The following is a 22,368-nucleotide window of genomic DNA, read 5'->3' on the forward strand; positions in this document are numbered from 1 at the left end:
ATCCGATCCAAAATTCAAAAAATTTAAAAATTAAATCCAAAATCTAATCCAGAATCTGAAAAGTTCAAAATATAAGCCCAAAATGTTCGGATTTTCGTTTGGATTTCGGGTTTATACAAACTATGCACACCCCTAGTTGAGAAGTGTGTTGTGGTTGCTAGTGGATATAGTGAAACTAGACCGTGAAATTTGCGTTATGGACATTTAAATGTTAACGGTTTGAAGTTATTGAGCTAAAAGGAAATGATGTCAAAAGTTGAGAACCTTAATTTTTGTGAAGTTTGTGTTTATGGAAAACAAGTAAAAATGTTATTCCTATAGAAAAGTCTTTGGAGAACTTTTTCTTGTCTTTAGTTAGTGCATGCTGACTTGTGCAGCCCTATGAGTGTTGAGTCCTTAAGGGGACAACGATATATAGTTTCTGCTTTTTGCTGATGATTATAGTCGATTGAGTTAGATATATTTCTTGAAATTTAAATTCATAACCTTTGATAATTTCAAAACATTTAAATCTTTTATTGAGAGGCAAAGTGGATGTAGAATCAACTCTTCGAACAGATAGAGATAGTGAGTTTATGTCAAATGAATTCACTTTCTTCTGTTAGAAAAACTGTATACACAAAGAGCAAATAACACCTTATACACCAGAGCAGAATGTTGTAGCCGAACTAAAGAACTGCACAATAGTCGAGATGGCAGAAGCATGATGTAAGCTAGAGCTGTACCGAAGTATTTTTGGGTTGAAGTTGTTGCCATTGCTTTCTGTTTGCAAAATATTTCACCCATCAAGACGGTTTTAATGAAACACCATATGAAGCATGGAGAGGTAACAAGCCCAAGGTAAGCCACCTACGTGTCTTTGGATGTATATCAAATGCTTTGGTGATTCACAGGCTCGACATAAGTTTGACGAAAAATATGAATGAATATATCTTTGTTGGATATTCAGCACACAAGCCAAAGCTTATATAAGCTGTATAATCTATTAAGTGGCAAAACTATAATCAGTAGAAATATTATGTTGATAGAAGATGCAAGGTGGAATCTGGAACATTAATTCTGAAATGACAAATACAACTTACTTTAGAAGTCTTGTTGGTTGTTTAACCTTCTTGTCTCATACAAGGCCACAGAACACTGAGATATATTTCAAGACCACAAATCATGAAATTTAATATTCTATGGCAACGAATTTCATATTAGCTGGTTATACTGTAAATGATTGGGAGGTAGCATTGATGATAAAACGAGTAGATTTGGTTTCTTCTTTAATCTTGTATCTTGAGAAATTTCATGGAGCTCAAAGAAGCAGGAAGTAGTGACCTTATGAACTTCAGAGGATAAATATATCGCACCAATTTCTGTAGCTTGTCAAGCAGTTTGGTTAATTATACTTGTTGCATATTATAATCAAAAAGAAATTGGTGCGCCACTGATCTTTAGTGTCAATAAATCTGCTATTGCAGTGACGAACAATCCAGATATTCACCGTAGAACAAAGCACATTAAAATTCTCTATCACTATATTTGTAGCCCTGTTTCTACCGGAGAAATTACTTTGAAGGCTTGCAATACAAATGAGCAAGTTGCAGACATCTTCGCAAAGTCACTTCCGCAAGCAAAGCATGAGTTCTTCAGAGGTCAACTTGGAGTTTGCAAATTTTAATCAAGGGGCAGCGTTAGGAAGTGATTCAAAAAATATCTGACCAAGTCTTCAGGAGTTTTGTAGTTAGTTTCCTTTATTTAAGAAAAGTTTAAATATTATTGCAAATAAATAGCTAATTTGCAGGTTAGTGGACCTAGATTTTAGTATTTCTAGTTTCATTGTAAGCTTATTTGTAGGCAATACTTGTTCGCTTAAGTGTAATAAAAAACTCAACAATTTTTTATCTTGTTTGTTCTGTTTTCTGTTCACTTTTCCTTCATATTTCCTTTATTCATCCAACATTTTGTGATGGGTATGGTGGGTTTGCTGGTGGTGGTCCGATGGTAGAGTAATTGTATGTTAGATGTATGTTATTTGTATGTCAGGTGTGTATGTTACTAGATGTGGAATGAGTGCATATCTAGTGTATATCTTGTGTATGTGGAATTATGTTTAGTGTATGTAGGGTGTATGTGACTGCATATATTATGTATCACTGGACATACATTGACATACACACAAACATACAAAATACATACAAACGACATACAAAATAAACACAACATCGTGCATCATATTGATGGAAGTGAGTATTTAATTTCATTTACTAGTTTGAAACTTCTTCTTCCTCCTCCTCCTTCCTCTTCCTCTTCTTCTTCCTCCTCGTCTTCATCCTCCTTGTCGTCTTCTTATCTGTGGTTATGGTGGTTCGTGATGATGGTCTTGTGGTGGAACGATGACAGTTAGAATTTGTGGGAAGCGAGGATACGAAGAAAGAGAATATAGGAAAAAAGACAAAAAAAAGAAAAATCTCCAAAATCCCTGAGTTTAGATTACAGCCAATTATAGTTTTGTTTTATAAAAACTGGCTAATACATGTTTCGAATAGTGACGCAATTGAAGTTAATTAATAATTTAAGTATATTCATACGTTATGTGTTTAGATGTTGATGCAATGACTAGTGTCTAACTGTCTATGACAGTATTAGCTCAACTCATAGGCAGAGTACTAGATTTATTTCATCCTACTCGATCCCCTTTGTGTTATCTCTTTCACTGTCTCATACACACACACTTGACTCACGTATCTCCACAACTTGCTCCACAGACGGTTGTGACATTAGAAATATTAATTAAAAAGGTATAATAATTTACTGAATGTAAAGCCAGAAAATGAGGCTAAGACCAGAAACTACAATGGTTTAGTTTTTTCAAGGCAAATAGTCACTGAGCTAAAAAGAATTTAAATGGAGCATGAATCTCTCCTTATGTCTGAAGTTTATGTCTTGGTTGGAAACATAAGGAAAATAAAAAAGAACTGCAAGAATCTAGTTTACAATTGAGCAAATCAACTTATATATAGTTTATACTAGGTACATTTGGCTAATGATACTCCGCGCATTTTGTAAGTCAAGCTTGCTCAATTTTTCGAGCAAGAATACTGTAGCCTTTTTCTCCAACCTTGGAACATTAACAAATTCAACATCTCAGTTCAGGAATTCAAAAATCTCTTGTGTAGTGATAACATATTTTAACCCTGAAAAGATTGCATACCTGACACTTCTATTTCTTGGAACGTCAGCTCAATTGGCATTTCATCAATTCACTTCTGTCTTCTTGTAAGTCTGTAAATTAAGTTCCTTTCCTTTGGATTTGAAGTTGTCAAAATTAACTTCTTGGTTAGAAGTTTAGTATCCGTAGCTCGAGCTTCATCCTTGTTTTTTCATGAAAATCAGTCAATACTATATCCATGAAGAAAATGTTATCTTGAAAACAAAATTTCAGCTATACAATATCAATTGCTGTGACCAGTATCCGCGCACGACTTTCTTCTCTTTCGGATTACATAGTATCCAATCCCTCCTAAAACAAGTAATAATACAACTCCATCAACCACTCCTACAACAATTGGAATCCATTTCTTCCAATGAGAGTGCTTATCATGACCTTGATCAATTCCCTTTGGTACCTTGACCATATAACTCAGTCTTCCATCCCTTTCTATTTGTTTAACTCCTCTCACAAGTCCATACAGATAGCATTCGCCCGGTTTTGTGGGATCATCCTCAGAATCCTCAAATGAAAAATGTAATGCTGCAACACATGTACAGTTATCCAAGCACAAATTCGCGCATATTTCTTTGCTGACATTGACCTTATAAGGATTGCTTCTTAATATACTCGTAACGCCTTGTAATTCTAGCATTTGGGATTCATTTCTTCCACAAAATCCCTCGGTTACATTTTCCGTGCAATCAGAAAGCAACCCGTCTCCTCTTTTTATTAGCCTTATGCAAGAACACTGTTTTGAAAATGTACAAATACCATAAGGTTTACATGCCAAAGGAAGATCACAAGTAGTGTTTAGTGCTTGATATGAAGCTTCAAACTTTCCTTTGTCAGATGAGTAATAATAGAATCCCAAATTCCCGGTGTTATTCCCCAATGCTAAAAACCTCAGAGGCTCTGGCTTGTCAGATTTTATTCTTCCGATTCTATGATTTTCGTTGTTGAATATCTCCAACGCGTTGGAAGTTAACTCAACATAAGTGATATTTAGGCCATCCACTTCCGAAGGTGTATATTCCCAGTACGAATACTTCAATTTTCCAGAGTACAAGTACAATGCAATCTTGTCATACTGAATCTCAAAAGAATATGACAAACTAGAGTTGATAGGGAAAGAAGTTAACCGAGTTCTTGAGCTTAGTCTTTGGCCCCAAAGCATAATATTAGTTGGGAAATTGAAACTTTGCCATTTTATCAAGTTCAAAGCATCAACTAAGACCAAATTACCTGTCCCAAGTAAGTGCAGCCTCTGCAGAAGAAATCAAATATTAGCATTCAATATTTATGTTCCACGAGGGGCACATTATAATTTGGCCCTTTTGTAGTTTTACCTCAAAAAGATTACTCCCTCCGTCCCAATTTATGTGACACCTTTCGTTTCGCGAGAGTTAAGTTGACTAAGCTTTGAAGTTAAATTGGATAAGATCAACTAAATATTTTAAAATTAAAATTTAGATATTCAAAAGTTAAACAAACAGTACTTTAAGTTGCAATTCTTTTTATGTTCATATAATAAAATTACTTTAAAATGTCAGTCAAGTTTACATAGTTTGAATCTTGAAAAACGAAAGTGTCACGTTAGTGGAATAGAGGGAGTATAAGTGTTTTGAGAACATACAAATTAAACCAGCAGTGTTTTGCCTCAAAGTTGCAGATTTATCAGAAGCCATACAGTATTTATGTCTTAAACTGAAAATTGACATAAAAAGATTCACAGTTACCTTCACACCTTGTCCAGAAGTACCAGCTTTCCATCCAACTTTATCATCTTGACCCTTCAACAATAAGTCTCCATATTGAGTTAGTTGAAGTGCACATTTGTCTATTGTGTAGAACTTTGACAAATGACCAGAACTCCAAACTTTCACATCTCCAAGAAAGACATCAAGTGAACATGTGTACTTCTCATTATTGGCTTCAACACTTATTGCAGCTCTAAAATTTGGTGCCATTTGTTTGTCAGTTTCCATTAAAAATGCCCTGCCTATGAATCCTCTGTTATATGATGTTGGTATAGCAAGACTTACCTCATAACCAATTTGTACATCAGAAAAGCAATGGCCATGAGCCAACCAATAAATGACAAAAACAAGCTCATTGATTTTCATGTGCGGAATGGATTGTCACTATATGCTTTTCACATCAGGTATGTTTTCTTCTGCTAATAGGTTTCTTTGTTGGGAAAGTATAAACAAGATGAAAAAAACTTTTTTGGCATGGTTATAATGTCACAGCATTAGTAGTGTCTTCCCACTCCTTAAAATAGTGACTTAACTATCAAGTGCTTCCTTTTTACATTCATCTCTCCATTTTTTTTTTCTTTTTGTGAATCAAATATTACTTAAAAGGTGTTAATTAGGAGACAGAAGGATTACATTGAAGTGTAGTGGTTTTGTTGTTAGCACTTAGCACTGTACCAATAAATGATACTCATGAAAGGGAAAAGCTTTTAAAAGGTAGTCATTTTTAACATTTGAATCAAATAAAACAGATCTTTCCTCCGATCCCTATCGTCGACCAAAATTTGTTTCAAATTATTTGACCTTTTAAAAAAATAAGAAATTAATTACTTTTATTTTTCAAATCCATCTTCATTGTTTTAATTAGTGGACTGTTAAATAATGGAGACGTTTAAGGGGCGATGAATGGCAGCTTTTATCTTACCTTATTAAAAAAAAAAAAAAAAAAGAGAGAGAAAAATGGTACCTTTGGTAAAGACTCTTGTGATTAAAAGACTATTTATATATGTCTCAATTAACGGATACAAAAAGTTTTTAAAAGACAGATAATATGGACTATAGGTAGGGATCTAGTAGATCAGTTGGTTGACTACTTGAAGTTTCACTTTATTGATGAGGGTTCGTATCCTCACGTTGTAACTTGTAATCCCCTTTTCCATTTCCCTTTTCCCTACCCCCTGTATAATAAAAAAAAAATATGGACCATAGGTAATATATAAGTCCTTCCTTACAAGCAAGGAGTAATACTCTTACAAAGAAAGACTCTCCTATATGTACATTTTGTTGTATAAAAGTCCATGTTGCTCAGACTCTTCAAAGTAATATTGTATTTGTGCCAAATTTTTCAAATATAAATTATTTTTGGAGGATCCAACATACACCTGGTAGCATTTTTAATAATCTGACGACATAGATTAAGACCTGAGCTGTTGAACATGGTTGTTGTTAGAGGATTATAGAAGGTAAATTAGCTGTCAAAAAAGTTAATCCGTATTATAATTGATTAGGCAGTGGATGTTAGTACTCAAATGAGACACCATTCAGTATATCTGGGTCCTGGGTAGGTAGTAATGGATTGTAAAAGGGACCCATAATTCCCCCTTGTTTTCTTAGATTACTTTTTTGGTTTTGTGGCATGCCCACCCTTTTCAGTGTTCTTTTGTTTTGAGTGAGATGAATTAGGGTCCGTGGATACCACGTGGGATCAATTGTGAATTATACTTTATGGCCATAATCTTTGCTGACACTTTTGTAGCGTCATTGTGACATATTAAAAAGGGAAAAGGGTCAAAAATACCCCTCTACTTTGGAAAAAGGGCTAAAAATATCCTCCGAACTTATTTTGGGTCAAAAATACCCCTCTCATCCTTAAAGTTTTCAAATATACCCTTGTCTTAATGGAAATTATCCCCCAAAATAACCCGAAATCATTTTTTAAACCTGCTCCATCATTTAAACCCAACTCAACTAAATAATAACCCACAAGATCCCCTTATTCCCCCAATTCCCTCAAACTTCAAACCTACGTATTGGGGGAATAAGGGGATCTTATGGGTAATTATTTAGTTGGGTCGGGTTTAAATGATGGGCAAGTTTAAAAAATGATTTCAAGTTATTTTGGGGGATAATTTCACAAGACAGGGGTATATTTGAAAACTTTAAGGATGAGAGGGTATTTTTGACCCAAAATAAGTTTGGGAGGATATTTTTAGCCTTTTTCCAAAGTAGAGGGGTATTTTTGACCCTTTTCCCTATTAAAAATCTCTCGTGATAAAAATAAATAAATAAATAAATAAAAAGGAAATTTCCAATGAGAAAAGAAAACATGAAACTCTACTTTGCAATAGGTAACAAGGAAAACTTTCACCTAAAATAAAAAATAAAAAAGTTCAAATATGTTCTCTAATAAGTGAAAAAGATGTGAGTTTTAGTCAAAATTGTAACTTATTTATGGTAATAGGTCCATTTTGGTCCTTTAGATATAACCTCGAGCATTTTTGGTTCCTTCAGTTTTGCTAAAGTGGCTTATCTTTGGTCCAACTAACATAATAAACTTAAGCTAACGGTGACTTTCAAAAAAAACTACTAAAAATACGGTAAAAATTGACCAACTTTCGAACCGACGGAGAAATCGGCCGAGCTCAGTCTATTTTTTCTTGTGCCAAAAATGGAAAAATAAAAAACAGACCGAGTTCAGTCATTTTTTAAAATTAGAACATATTAGATCAACCCAGCTGAATTGATCGGTTTTTCGATTGGTCCAAAAGTCGACCGGTTTTTGGCGCAAAAAACCTGACCAAGCTTTGTCGTTCGAAAGTCGGTCAATTTTTTCGATCAATATTTGCCTTATTTTTAGTAGTGTTTTTGGTAGTCACCATTAGTTTTTAATTTTATTCTGTTATAAATTGGATAAAATGTCCTCTACTTTGACAAACTTAAGAGACTAAAGATGCTCAGAGTAACCTACTCCCATAGATAAGGATAATTTAGACAAAAAATTCTGGTTAGGTCTCTCAGCCAAAAAAAATTTAACCGTACGTTATTGAAGTAGGCCATAACAATTAATTAAAGTTCCAGTTATTCAAGTTCACAGTGGAATTAGGCCATAATAATTAATTAAATAATATTAAAAGTGGAGATGAAAGCCGTTGTGATGCTCGACAATTATTAAGATAACAACTTGTTCTCAAATTAATCTCAAGTGTACAGTAGGATTAGGCCATAACCAGCTGAATAAAATAAGATTAGTAAATGACTTTTGCGTTGGGGTGTGCATTCTGTTTTTCGATTTGGTTTTACATTATTCGGTTTGGATTTTTTGGTGTTCGGTTTCTAAAAACTACAATCCAATCCGAACCAAAATAAGTTTGGTTTGGATCGTTTTTTCTCTTTTCAGTTTGATTTTTTCGATTTGGTTATTTGGTTGCGTCATAGAAGATAACTAACATAATCAAAATGGCAAAAAAAAAAAAAACACTATAGTAAATGAGAAGTAATCATGTCAAATCTCTCAAATATATTTTCTAATATTAGAGTAAGATTGATCAAGGATATTGGACAGCAAAGGACAGCAACTATGAGGAACTTCCTACCACACCTCTTCTTGAAAGATTTTCAGTGAGATTTGATACCATAGCACCTGGTGAGAGCTTGAGGTGACTGATAATGGCATCAATCCAAAGAAGGAGTGTTCTTGTTTGCAGTTCCTTCATTGTTGTACTTGGTCGTTCATACAAGGCTTAGACCTTTTTTACTTCCTAGGATAAAGTAGTATAGTTTATTTTCAGTTTCTTTCACTTTGTTCTGTAAATATCTTTGATTGTTTTTTAATAAAAATTCAACAGCATCAGGCTAGTTTTGCCTAAAAAAAAAAAATAGCGTAAAATATTAAAAATACAATATTTAAAAGTATATTAATACATTTACATAACCTAGAGATTGAGAATCAGTCATATTTTACTCTAATACAAATAGGCCACTAAGTAAGAATGATTGAAAGTGGTTAAACACTAAAACTCAAACTTCCTTATATATATATCTCAAACTTCCTATATATATATATATATATATATATATATATATATATATATATATATATATATATATATATATATAGGTTTTTGTTTTTATTTTTCTAAATCCATAATCAAACCAAATATCCAATTTTTTAATTTTTCAATCCGAAACCAAATCAAAAATCCGAAAAAATAATTCAAATTAAAATTCTATTTGGTTCAATTTGTTTTTTTGGTTCAATCCGAATAATGCACACCCCAACTTTTGCGGAATAAAATATACCTATTAGAGACATGATAGTAATGGAGATGAAAAGATGTAGGTATGAACTATAAAATGGTATGGTATTGTCTTATTAAAAAATCAATAAAATGGAATATAGAACATTAAAATAATTAGGTTCTAAAATATCTGAAACGAACAAAAAATATGAAACTTGTAAGAAGTAACTAATATTTTCCAAGCATAAGGCATACAAAATGATCAAATTTCCATCATATCATAAATTGATTAAATTGCAAGATTAACATGTAAAATAAAAAATAAAACATTAAAATGCTAAATAATTGGAACTTTATTAGTTACTGCAATGTATGGGCCATGAGGGGCTACAAGCTAATTGGGCCTCTTTACTCTCTTCATGCAAGTTAAAGGAGTACACTATAAGTCACCGTGTTAGAATTAAGCACGTAAATAGCATAACTTTTCAAATTCATCAAAAAGAACATTATTTATTATCTTTATACAAATTGAATAAATATTATAAGGAAAAAAAATCCCCCTAAATCAGGGAGTATCATTTATCCATCTTCTTTAACGGATAAACCTTTTTTATTATCATTGTCTCTCTTCTTTAACCCAACATCTATACTTTTGTCACTTCTATCTCTTCTTACCTATACATTCTCCATCTGAGATTGATCATCTCTCCATTCATTTCCATTTTTCTTTCTTAATTGCTTCAAGTTACAGAGGATTTACGCTAGACTAAATATATTTAATGTATCAAGGCTTGATGACTTTAGAATTCAACCACAGTGATCATCCACATATACAGGATAAAATAATACCTTCAATAAATACAATATAATTTGTTATACAACATATAATTAGATGTAACGCCCGTTTGTTCGTTATTGTTCTTTTGGCGTTTTCACCCGTTCCCGAGCATTGATTAGCTCACTTTTGACCCGAGGGAACCGCTGATATGCTTCGCGGGGTGCCTAGACTGAATTCGGGCAACTTTGGTGAAAATATAGGCTTAAAGTGAAAAATGGTTGACCCAAAGTTGACGTTTGGGAAAACGAACCTTTTTCGGAATTCTGTCGATTCCGAGAAGTCCGGATGGTTATTTAGAACTTGTGTGTGTGTTTAGTTCGGTTCCCAATGCACTTGGATGCATTTCGGGACTTGGGATGGAAATTTGGGATTAAGGCACCGGGGGTTGGCTCGGTTAACGAGACCTCCGTTGGGAATTTCGAGGCCACAGGCGCATTCGTAGCACCTTTTTATGTGGGACTATGTGTCTGGTATGTGAGCAGATGGCCTCGGGAATTAGTCAAAAAATCGGATCGAAAGGAAATCTTGGATTAAGTTTCTGGTGTCTGGTGCCCGCTTTAGCGGCACCACTGGAGCGATAGCCCTGCCGCTGGGTGGTATATGACCTTTAGTCATTGCCGCTGAAGCGCGTGTGTGGTCGCCAGGGCGGTCAGTACCGCTTCGGGGGCGGGTGACGGCGATCAATAATATTAATGAAGTGTTAAAAAGCCCTAGACCCTCATTTTACCCCCATTTCGATATTTGAGCTTGAAAAAACTGCTCTTAAAGATATTTGGAGGAAAATCTTGGTGGTAATTCCTACTCACTTCTTCATTCTTCCTTTAAACCATAATCATGTTAAGATTTCCCCTTCTCCCTTAATGAACCCAAGGTGGTAAAAGTTGAAAGAAGGTTTGGAAGAATATAGTTCCTAGGATTATTAATGAACAAATTGGTGATGTTTTGTTAGATATTGACTAATCTAGGCTCATTAATCGTAGATCTTCCACTTTTAACGTTGAATTTCGGATTTGGAGATTTAGGGTTTATACCCAATTTGGGGGTTTTGCATGAAATCAGAATGTAGGCTAATTATTGAGCAAAATCAGCAATTAAGGGTGGGATTATGATTGCCTAGTACTTAATTTGGTATTTTGCCCGCGAATTTTTCGTTTTGCCCTTGTGGGCCCGTTTCCCCAATTTCTACGGTTAAAATGGGCCTAGTTGATATCATAGCAATATTAGTATCATTCTTCATGATTTCTAATATATAATTCGATTATGCTTAGTCTACTTTGGTTCTGAGCTTCAAAGGAAGGGCAAGACAAAAGAGTGACTTGTTGGTGTTGTGGTTCGGCAGTCCAGGTAGGTTATGACTTACCTTTAGTGAGACTTCGTATAGTGAATCACATATTTAGATTATAATGTCAGAGACAGCATGTGAACCTTCGGGTATGAAGTTGGGATGGATATTGCCTTAGGTTGGGCCCTAATGTGTGTTGGAACTAGCCACCTCGTTATGTGTTCTTGATTATTCCATTTTGATAGTTGATGCCATGTGTAGTTGGTAAATATCGAGTTTTGTCTTGTGGTCTTGATTTGGATAGAAGTGACATACCCGTGGTTGGTAGTGGTACTTAGATATATTGTTGGCGTACCCACTGTTGGTACATGACTTATTGATATATGTTGGCATACCCACTGTTGGTATTATGATGTGATACTTGTTGGTGTACCCTGTTGTGGTACTTGTGATATTGAACTTGATCGATTTACATATGCATTGCATGCATTCTCTCATATTCATGCATGGCTGATACCCGATAATGATCTGGTATTGTTGATTGAGCGAAACTGATATTTGATCTTTTACCTGAGTGATTGTAAAAAGGCCGATGTCCGAAGATCCATTCCGGAATCGTTGATTATATGAAACTGATATTTTGATGAACTCTTTTACTTGAGTGATTGTGAGAAGGCCGATGTCCGAGGTTCAATTCCGAAATCATTGATCGTGTGAAACTGATATTTGATAGACTCTTTTACTTGAGTAACTGTGAGATGGCCGATGTCCGATGAGTTATTCCGGCATCGTTGTTGCATGGCCGATTCCGATGTTATTCCGTAATCATTGTTAGTGCATGGACTCTGCGGGTCCCCGAAGGTGGTGTCGGTGAGACTTCCCCTGTGAGCAATTAGCCAGGGTCCCGTCTATCTGTTGGACAAAGATCCGGGACGGGTGGCACTTAGACTTTGCGATTCACGCTGGGTTGTGCTACCGAGACGTCGATATTTCCAACCGGAGTACATGTGTACACCTCATTTGTATGGCATGGTATCGCTTTCATACCATTATTGCACTGCATTGCATTATGACTTGATTGAGATGTTGTGATGATTGGATTGTGATGACTCTATTATGATGATGGATCGTGATGATTCTATCATGATGATATATTGGATCGGATACATTCAGGCTTGACAGATTTGGGTTAGATGCTTACGTAGGCGATGATGGATATCTGGTTGTGATTATATTGTCTTATACTTACTAGATTCCTTGTTTATCTGCTTTATCTTTTGAATTGTGTTAACTATACTTAGTCGGCCGATGATGCCTACCAGTACTGTTGTTTGTACTGACCTGCACTTGCTGCAATCTTTTATGAATGTAGAGTCCCAGGTCGGATCTACCTCTCTAACTCGTGGCTGAGCGACTCTTCAGCTTCCACTCGAGTTTCCAGGGTGAGCAGGGCGTTCGCTGACTTGGAAGACTTTCTCATTATATGTCTTACTTTTATTCCAGAGACATAGATATTTTGTATTAGTACTTTCAAATTGTATTATTCTCCCTAGATGCTCTTGTATTATTCAAACTAGACCCTGGGGGTATTTACTGTCTTTCGCACTTTTTACTACTATCTATCCATATATATAGTGAGACTTACGTATTTATTGATTTCCGCTACTTAATTTCTTCAATTTATGTACTAGTTCATTGTTGGGATAAGGGTTCGCTTACCGAGGTGGGAAGGTAAGTGCCCGCACGGCCTAAGCAAAATGGGTTGTGACATTAAAATTATACGAGGTTATAAAATTTTATATAGTGTATAATCAATTAAATGAGTTATATCTAATTTATTATAAAAGGTGTAATGAATTATACGAATAATATTGCAGTATAGCATTTTTATTATACTACATATAATAAAATTAACATTAAAATTATTGTACTCTTATTCCCCACCGTGTTAAATGAAAACTGTGATTTTATTTTACATAGAACAATGAAAGAAGATGAAAATATGGAGGAAGTAAAAAAAGGTTAGGAAAAACACAATGGGAAAAAATATTTCAGAATATGGAGGAAGTGAAGTAAGAATCCGTAAAAAAAGTAGTTATACTGTGAACCAAAAAATAGGGACTGGTGTTATTCACGTCTAAGTTTCCTTAAACATAGCAATTTGATTTACTATAAAATACTTAACTTGCCATGTAATGTTTAATAGCATTTACCTGCTAACATTATGTAAATATTATTATAATATTGTCTAATTACGTGTTTTTCCCAAGTTAAAACTACAATCCTAAAAAGTAGCTAAAAGCAAAAGCCCAACCTCTAAACACTTAGGGGAAAAAAGGAACCATACAACAACCTAAAGATATTTACAAAACTTTAGCGGACTTATTTAGTGCACATCCAATAGCAGTTGAAGAGTGATTCTCTTCCTACTTTTGTGCTCAGAAGATATCTTCCCTAACAATAATTACATTCCGAGTTTCTCTATTTTAATTAGCCTGAATTTGCTTTATTGTATGTGTGTGTGTCTATATATTATATAGGAAGAAAATCACTATATATATTCACAAAAATAGTTTTTATATAACAAATATATATATATGAATATACAATTTTAACCTTTATATCCCATAAATTTGTACCAGAAATATAACAATAATTTGCATTTGTCATATATTATATTCATGCCATAAAAATACATGGTATATTTAAGATATAAATTATTTATTCCATGCATATATTTCACATATAAAATGATATGTAATACATAATATATACTATAATTATACCATATAAAGACATGGTATATTTAATATAATTTCTTATACCATGCATAAATTACACATAAATTGATATTTGATAACAGATACTATACTTATACCATAATAATACATGGTATATTTAAGATATAAAATTTTTATACCATGCATATATTACACATATAAATTGATATGTAATAATTACACTACAAGAAAATGACAAATTTGGGACGGACAAATCCGTCACAAATCATTAGGCTCTAGTCATAAATTCATTTTGATTGATTAAAGTTCCGTCACAAATTCTTGTGACAGCATTGTGACAGACCTATCCCTGACAATATAGAGCCTTGTATTTGGCTAAAATCCGTCACAAAATAGAGACATATTATTGACGGATTGTTCCGTGACAAAATAGTGATAGAATTGTTTCCGTGATAAACTTTTAAATTTAGTCACTGCATTTGTGACGGAATATTTTGTCACAAATTAATTGTGACACAATATTTTGTCACAAATTTACTCTTGCTGCCATATTAGTGACAGATTTAGGATAAATTATGACAAACTAAATCCGTCACAAATTTAATTTGAACTTTTAGATTTAATTAATAATAATTATACAATATTTGTGAGTTTTATAATGTTGTTCAATATATACAGTAAATTCACTAAAAGCATAAAATTTAATCACCAAAACATAATATTAAATTAATAATACAAAAGCATGAAGATAAAATATGCTAAAACCCAACTTCAATAAGCAAAAGTCTACAAATATTTAAAAACTTACGAAGCATCCAATCACGGAAAGTCTTAACAACACTAAAAACAACACTTAGAGAATCCAATTAACTAAAGTCTGAAAATGTTAAACACTTAAGCATTTGGTAAGTCTAACAACATTAAAAACAACACTTAAAGAATCCAAGTAATTAAAGTATGAAAATGTTAAACGCTTGAGCATTTGGTGAGTCCATATTAGGGAGAGTAGGATCACCAGATCATGAGCAAGAAGATAACGCCATCTCGCTCATCATACGGGTCCATCGCTCCTCCATAACTTAAACCGATCATCACTTTGTTGCCTCAAAAGCGAGACCTCCCGCGCTACGCGTTGTTGCACCTCCGCCTCTACACGCTCTTGAAGAATCCTCTCTTGATTTTCTCTCATACGCAACATCTCTTCCTCAAGCAGTTTGATGCGCTCTTGAGCAATACGATCAGTCACCGCAGATAAATTGCGTGAAGTGGCAGAATTTTGGTCTTCGTACATAGTCAAACCTTGAGATCCCAATCCATACACACGTCGTTTTTTCTCTCCACCCACAACATCCAAGTATGGGCGATTTACATCGAGTTCTAGGACTTCTTGCGAACCATCTGATGAGCTCAAAATAGCAGCAACCACCACAGCCTCCATTTTATCTTGAAAATCCCCAAATAATCAGTCACTAGAGACCCAAGCTTTCCACAAATATATACAGTTAATACAACTCGTTTGTAACAGTAGAAATCCTTAATCAGCAACTAAAGATTATTTTCGTGCTCAATTATGAAAGATACAACCTCCACAATACCGGAAAACAAAAGCCTTCAACAAGTAATTACTATTTACAAATTATACGCATCGCGATTCTCGTTATCAATCAACACGACCAATAACAAACAAAGCCTCAGTCCCAAACAAGTTGGGGTCGTTTAATGTTTCTCATTAAACATTACCTCATAGTTTCCTAACCCAAGTGAGTTTTGAACTACCACCAGCAAGAAATTGAAATACATGGGATCTAAAACTAGATAAAAATTTAAAACCTCAATTCCCATTTCTTTTCAAACAAACCCCATATTTGAACATCTAAGACAATGCATAATAATCTGCTAATGATCAGCTTCTAAATACTACTTTAATCAAACAGTAACATGCATTTATCAGCTGCAGAGCTTGGCAGAATGAAATGAAACAACACAACCAACTAATATATTCCAAACAAAACTCATATTTGACCATCTACAAATATGCATAATCACTAGCTAGTTGCATCAACAAATGAAATCTCAATATCCATTTTACTATTCAAAAGATTGTTTCTCATCATCTTTTATCAAGGCTTGAGAACAACTGTACTTTCCTACACTCACATGGGCAGAATTAACTTGGACAGTGCAATTAAATCAATCAACAGTGTCTCAAACCCAAGCTAGTTAGGATCTGACAATACAAATCCCCTGTATCCATTTTGCTATTTTTATGCTGACTCATTTCTGCTGCATCCTCATCATTTATCCAAGCTTGAGACTGACAACGCTTAGTGAAAACTCAAGTAGGGCAGAATTAATTTGAAAAATGAAACTAGGTTGCATCGACAAATGAAATCTCAATATCCCTTTTACTATTCAAAAGATTGTATCCTCGTCATTTATCGACCGATACTACTTCTCTAAGCTCACATAGGGCAGAATTAACAAGGAAAATGCAATTACATCTATCAACTACACTAAACCCAAGCTAGTTAGGGTATGACAATACAAATCTCTTTATCCATTTTGCTATTCAGAGGATTATACAACTACTTTTATACAGTCATTCTTCGTCATTTATTCAGGCTTGAGACCGACAATACTTAGCGAAACTCATATAGGCCAGAATTAACTTTAAATAAGTGCAATTAAATCAATCACCTCAAACCCAAGCTAGCTAGGATATGACAATACAAATCTCTTTATCCATTTTGCTATCCAGACGACTACTTTTAAGCTGTCATTTTCACAATATTGCGACCAACAATGCTTAGCGAAACTCACATAGGGCAGAATTAACTTAAACCTAAACTAGTTAGGGTCTAACAACACAAATTCTCTTATATCCATTTTGCTATCCAGAGGATTATAAGACTACCTTTACGCTGTCACTTGAAAAAAACAATGCTTAACGAAACTCACATAGGACAGAATTAACTAGGAAAATGCAATTACATCAATCAACTACACTAAACCTAAGCTAGTTAGGGTCTGAAATCCTCTGCATTCATTTTACTATCCAGAAGAGTATATCAGACTATTTTTACTACTGCATCTTCGTCATTTATTCGGGCTTGTGACCAACAATCCTCTCACATAGAGCAGAATTGATAGGCAAATTTGGATTTAAAACTAAACATGTGTTACCTGGCCTTTTCTAAGAGGATCGAATCCAAGTAGAACAAAATGAACACCAATGAAAATCTTAGAGGAGCCTTCGTATGACATATCTTCGGTAATTCGAATCTTATAGAATTTTCTCAACACTGTAAGTAACAAAGTAAATGCAGTTCAAATTGAGAGGAGCCTTCAACAGGTAATTACTATTTACAAATTAAACGCATCGCGATTCTCATTATCAATCAACACGACCAACAACAAACAAAGCCTCAGAAAATATAGAGATTAATGCTCTCATGAGGTTATCTACAATTTCCACCAGAGACCCAAGCTCACAGAAATGGTATTATCTACAATTCTTTCTCTGTTTTCTTGACTAACCAACTGATCATGAATATTTAATACCAATTTCTCTCAATATATATCATCAAGTTACTAATAGCAGTTAATTAATGCATGACAATGTGAATAAAATAATGTTTACAACTTATAAAATGCACCAGTAGCCAGTAGATGCGCCAATAGATGCAGATGGATTAAAGATGCTTGGAAAAGATAATAATTGCATTTTCTTATACCTCAACCCACTTGGAAGAGATCTATCAGATTTTTCTAGCTCCTAGACTACTGCCATACCATACAAACATTTCATTAAACTTAAAATTTCTTAAGATTTTTCCATCTAATGTAGAATTTCTATCTTCTATCACATGATAAACTCGAAATAACAAACTGACTCTCCAGCAAACAATGACTAGCAAGAGAAGTCATATATTATAGTAGGTTGAAGTACAAGCAAATGCAAATGCAATAGATACAGATTTAGTAATCTCTCTAACAAACAACACTGAAAATGAAGTATTACAAAGAAACTTACATTAATGCTCTTAGACTTGGTGTCAACAAAGCTGCCATCCTTTTTTTTGTGCAGCTTCTGAAATACATCCCATGAATTTGATGGACGACGTAGTTCTAGTGACTGAAAATAAAGTTTAGTTTTGAAGTAGAAATAAGGTTAGAGAATTACTCTATTAAAATGTTAAATTTGATACCAATTTTATAGTATGCTTCACTGTTGACCTAGAACCACCAGTATGCTTGCTTGGACAGGTGCCTGGACCACCAGCTTCATTGTATCGATTCTGAGTGGCGATACGAGATTTTTCCAGCCACTTCTCAGATGCCCAATATATCTTCCAGCTATCCCATACATCTTGTGGAACAAAAGTAGGTCTGGGACCTTTTCGTCAAATGTACAGTTTCTTAGAGTATAAGATGGATGCCACTTTACCCCAGGTGTGTTCGATTATGACATTCTCAGAAGGGTTCCGCTGATATAATTTCTGGAAAAAAAAATTGATTAGTTACATAAACCCATATGGACATTATTTTTACAGGTTGTTTTAACCGATCTGGTCAACTTTTTCCAGTCACTAATGTCATTTAGAATTTAATTTTGTATGCAGCATTAATTTTTGTACAATTCTATTTTTCTTAAAAGTGATTGTACCACTACATTAGATATAGTGAATGAAATTGGTGGCATCAAGGTAATATCCGAATTTGCTCAATGTACATTACAATAACAGTTAATTATAAATGTGTATAGGTTAAATTGTGTGGGATGAAGAAGGTTCAAATTCAGTCTCCACTAAAAATTAGTTATAAGTTTTTTTTAAAAATAAAGCAAAACTTACCATAAATTCATGCCAATAGAATTTACGAGTGGATGGACTGACATCCTTCCATGAGTAACCAGTAGCATCTTGTTGTTAATTGAATGTTTCTGTGATGGTCTTCGAGATAGAATGACCATTAGGAACGAACCTAAAACAAAATTGAAAATAAATAAATAACACGTTTCATGATATTTATATTTTAAGAAGTTAAACCATTTATACAGAAACATATTTTCTTACCTTTCCCCCACAACTGATATGACCAACCGACTAGATCTCGATGAGCCGGTAGCAGACCCAATAGAGACATCTGAAGTACTAGAAGTACAAGGAACTGATGGTGGAAAATCACTCATATTCTTAAATTCCAGTTACCTATGTCTTGCACAACTTTGAGTAAAAGCAAAATAGGTCATTAAATAATTCAAAACATGATAAAGCTTAACAATTGCAACAAATTAGTTCCTGAAAAATAAAGCAACGAGATCTCAAATTATATTAGTCCATTTCTACAATAATAATAGCTTAACTTACTAATCAAACTCATGAAACAGTAGAGTCAAAACTAGATTCATCAAAAACACAAACTATTAAAACTTCAAGTGACATTAATTTATTCACTTTCTTCTTCCCCTCCTTCATCATCCTCATCCTCATCCTCATCATCCTCGTTGTATTCCTCCTCCTCCTCTTCCTCCTCCTCCTCCTCCATGTCAATGAGCACACCGTATGGACTATTTAGCGTATGAGGTGTCTCGTCTACATTAATATCAATTTCATGCACTTGACTACCATCCTCTTGAAAAGCTGGATCATTCAATGTATGAGGTTGTTCTGCTATGTTTGGAACTTCTACAACAGAGTGTGACTTTATCTTGCAAACAGCTAACCATTCATTCACTGTCCTCTTTAGACTAGGATAGGTTTCAAGATACACTTGAGTAGCTTGCACAGCCATAATAAATGGTTCATATTTATTAAAGGTCCTTCTTCTGTTAACTTCAACAAGGTTATACTGTGGATGTACTCTTGTACCATGTTTTGGTGTTGGATCAAACCAAGAACATTTAAATAACATGGTTCGCTTAAATGGTAATGCATGATATTCTAACTGCAAAATCTCTATCAACCGACCATAGTAATCGATATCGTTTACACTGTGGCTAGAGACTTTGATACATACACCACTATTCATTGGAGATTTACTTGAACCGTGTTCTTCAATGTGAAACCTGTAACCATTTACGACATATCCATTAAACGGTTGAACCTTATGCAATGGCCCTTCTGCAAGATCTTTCATGATTTGATTGCTAATCTTTGGATGAAGGATCACGTGCCTATTGACATTTTAAGTAATAAAGCATGCATTACGATTATGAACAAAAAAAGAATTATTTAGATATATTAATACTTTCATATTTCTCAAACCAGGATGCAAACTCTGTTTCAAGTTTATCATCAATCTCGCTATCTTCAATATATGGTTGAATTTGTCTCAAGGTGTCTTCATAAATTCTGAGGAAAGAAACCTAAGTTAATTTAACAATATGAAATTTAAATGATATTGATATTTGAATCATAATTAACTTAACAATATGAAATTTAAATGATATTGATATTTGAATCATAATTAACTTACTTTATATATGGTTTTACTTCATCACAATTTAACAGAATATATGTGCGAGCTGCGTGATATTCTTTATCATCTAACTTCCTTTTTTTCTTCTTACAAAAACCCTTACCAGCATGCTTGAAAACGTAAAAGCATTCCGGGATGGTCCTCTCCAACCCACCATCATCCGAATTTCGTGGCACTTTCTTATGCCTTGCCAAAATGTGCGACTTAAAGTAGTGCGCACAAAACGATGATGCTTCTTCAACCAAATATGCATTGCATATAGAACCTTCAACTCTATTCTTATTTTTGGCATTATTTTTCAACCTACGAAGATACCTGCAAACATTAAAGTAAGTATGTCAATTTGGTATCATTGATACATTACATATTTTATAACATGTAATTAATTTTATTTACCTCTCATATGGATACATCCATCGGTATTGAACTGGGCCCGCTAAACGTGCTTCGTAAGCTAAATGGATAGGAAGATGTTCCATAGAATCCCAGAAGCTCGGAGGAAAGATACGCTCAAGCTTATTCAAGATGAGAGGAATATTTCTTTCGAGTTGTCCCATGTGTTCCTCTATTATTGCGGTAGAGGTGAGATCTTTAAAGAAAACACTCAACTCTGCCAATGGTTGCCAGACATTTTGTGGAAGCATTTCTCGAAATGCGATAGGTATTAGGTGTTGCATAAACACATGACAATCATGACTCTTCATACCAAATATTTTAAGCTTGTTCATGTCAACACATCTTCCCATGTTAGATACATAACCATCTGAAAATCTCAACTCTTGCAACCACTTACAAAGAACTTCTCTTGCGTTATTGTCGAACATATAACAAGACTTTGGATACTTTCTGGTTCTTTCATCCCGATGTAACTCTGGACGATGGCAAAGTACTTTTAAATCTGCTCTAGATTTGGTATTGTCCTTTGTTTTTCCCTTGACATTCATCACGGTGTTAAAAATGTTATCAAACACATTCTTTTCTATGTGCATCACATCAAGGTTATGCCTAATAGGATTTGTCTTCCAGTAAGGCAAGTCCCAAAATATACTTCTTTTTTTCCAACCACAACCACTATTCTTTGAGATTCTTGCATTTATCGCTTCATAACCAACTTCTGTTATTTTCATGAGCCTCAAATCCTCAATCTCCCTAAGAATTTGTAAACCCGATTGTGCAGTAAATGAAACCTTATGTACTGTTTGACCTTCCTTGAACCACCTTTTGTTCCTTCGCCACGGATGATCCGGTGGTAAGAACTTTCTGTGATTGTCAAACCATGAGACGTTTCTACCATTGGATAATGAAAAAGCATCTGAATCTTCCATGCAATAAGGACAAGCTAATTTTCCTGCTGTACTCCAACCCGACAACATTGAGTACGCTGGAAAATCACTTATTGTCCACATCAATGAAACTTTCATTTGAAAATTAATCTTACTTGAAACATCATATGTTTGGACTCACTCCTCCTATAATTCTTTTAACTCGTCAATGAGGGGCTGTAAAAAGACATCAATTTTCTGTTTTGGATTTATTGGACCAGGTATAATCACAGATAAAAACATGTATTCATCCTTCATGCACATCCAAGGTGGCAGATTATATGGCGTAACTATCACAGGCCAAGAAGAATATTGTTGGCCTGATGGACCAAACGGTTGAAACCCATCTGTGGACAAACCCAATCTAACATTTCTTACTTCGGATGCAAAACATGGATATGTCTGATCAAAATGCTTCCAAGCAGGAGAGTCTGAGGGATGACGCATGACACCATCCCTTTCATGCTTAGAATGCCATCTTATATGCTTTGCTGTGGCATCAGATGCATACAAC

At 34.3% G+C, this 22,368-nt stretch overlaps 2 protein-coding genes and 1 long non-coding RNA gene across 7 annotated transcripts; all 3 read right to left on the reverse strand.

Moving 5' to 3' along the window:
* Positions 1-2,884: 2,884 nt before the first annotated feature.
* LOC132056886 (G-type lectin S-receptor-like serine/threonine-protein kinase SD2-5) lies at positions 2,885-5,681 on the reverse strand. 3 transcript variants are annotated; one of them, XR_009415000.1, is made up of 3 exons: positions 4,936-5,672; positions 3,200-4,463; positions 2,885-3,106 (listed from the first exon to the last, which is right to left on the reverse strand). XR_009415000.1 is itself a non-coding variant. In XM_059449291.1 (3 exons), the coding sequence occupies exons 1-3, from the start codon at positions 5,310-5,312 to the stop codon at positions 3,441-3,443; spliced, it is 1,308 nt and encodes a 435-aa protein (XP_059305274.1). In that variant the 5' UTR covers positions 5,313-5,681; the 3' UTR covers positions 2,885-3,440. The 3 variants fall into 3 exon arrangements, 2 of the variants coding, with proteins under 2 accessions (XP_059305274.1, XP_059305273.1); XM_059449291.1 differs by having other exon boundaries at positions 2,885-4,463; positions 4,936-5,149; positions 5,242-5,681; XM_059449290.1 differs by having other exon boundaries at positions 2,885-4,463.
* A 9,114-nt stretch (positions 5,682-14,795) lies between these two features.
* On the reverse strand, positions 14,796-18,171 carry LOC132056889 (uncharacterized). Of its 3 annotated transcripts, none has more exons than XR_009415002.1 (3): positions 18,086-18,171; positions 14,947-15,484; positions 14,796-14,904 (listed from the first exon to the last, which is right to left on the reverse strand). It is a non-coding gene; the product is annotated as an uncharacterized LOC132056889 (long non-coding RNA). The 3 variants fall into 3 exon arrangements; XR_009415003.1 differs by having other exon boundaries at positions 14,947-15,534; positions 18,086-18,100; XR_009415001.1 differs by lacking the exon at positions 18,086-18,171 and having other exon boundaries at positions 14,947-15,819.
* Positions 18,172-19,500: 1,329 nt separating this feature from the next.
* On the reverse strand, positions 19,501-21,857 carry LOC132057810 (uncharacterized). Its single transcript, XM_059450411.1, has 4 exons — positions 20,929-21,857; positions 20,530-20,847; positions 20,319-20,405; positions 19,501-20,227 (listed from the first exon to the last, which is right to left on the reverse strand). The coding sequence occupies exons 1-4, from the start codon at positions 21,855-21,857 to the stop codon at positions 19,501-19,503; spliced, it is 2,061 nt and encodes a 686-aa protein (XP_059306394.1).
* Positions 21,858-22,368: the final 511 nt, after the last annotated feature.

This window comes from Lycium ferocissimum, chromosome 5 (genome assembly GCF_029784015.1).
Source record: "Lycium ferocissimum isolate CSIRO_LF1 chromosome 5, AGI_CSIRO_Lferr_CH_V1, whole genome shotgun sequence".
Lineage (NCBI taxonomy): Eukaryota > Viridiplantae > Streptophyta > Magnoliopsida > Solanales > Solanaceae > Lycium > Lycium ferocissimum.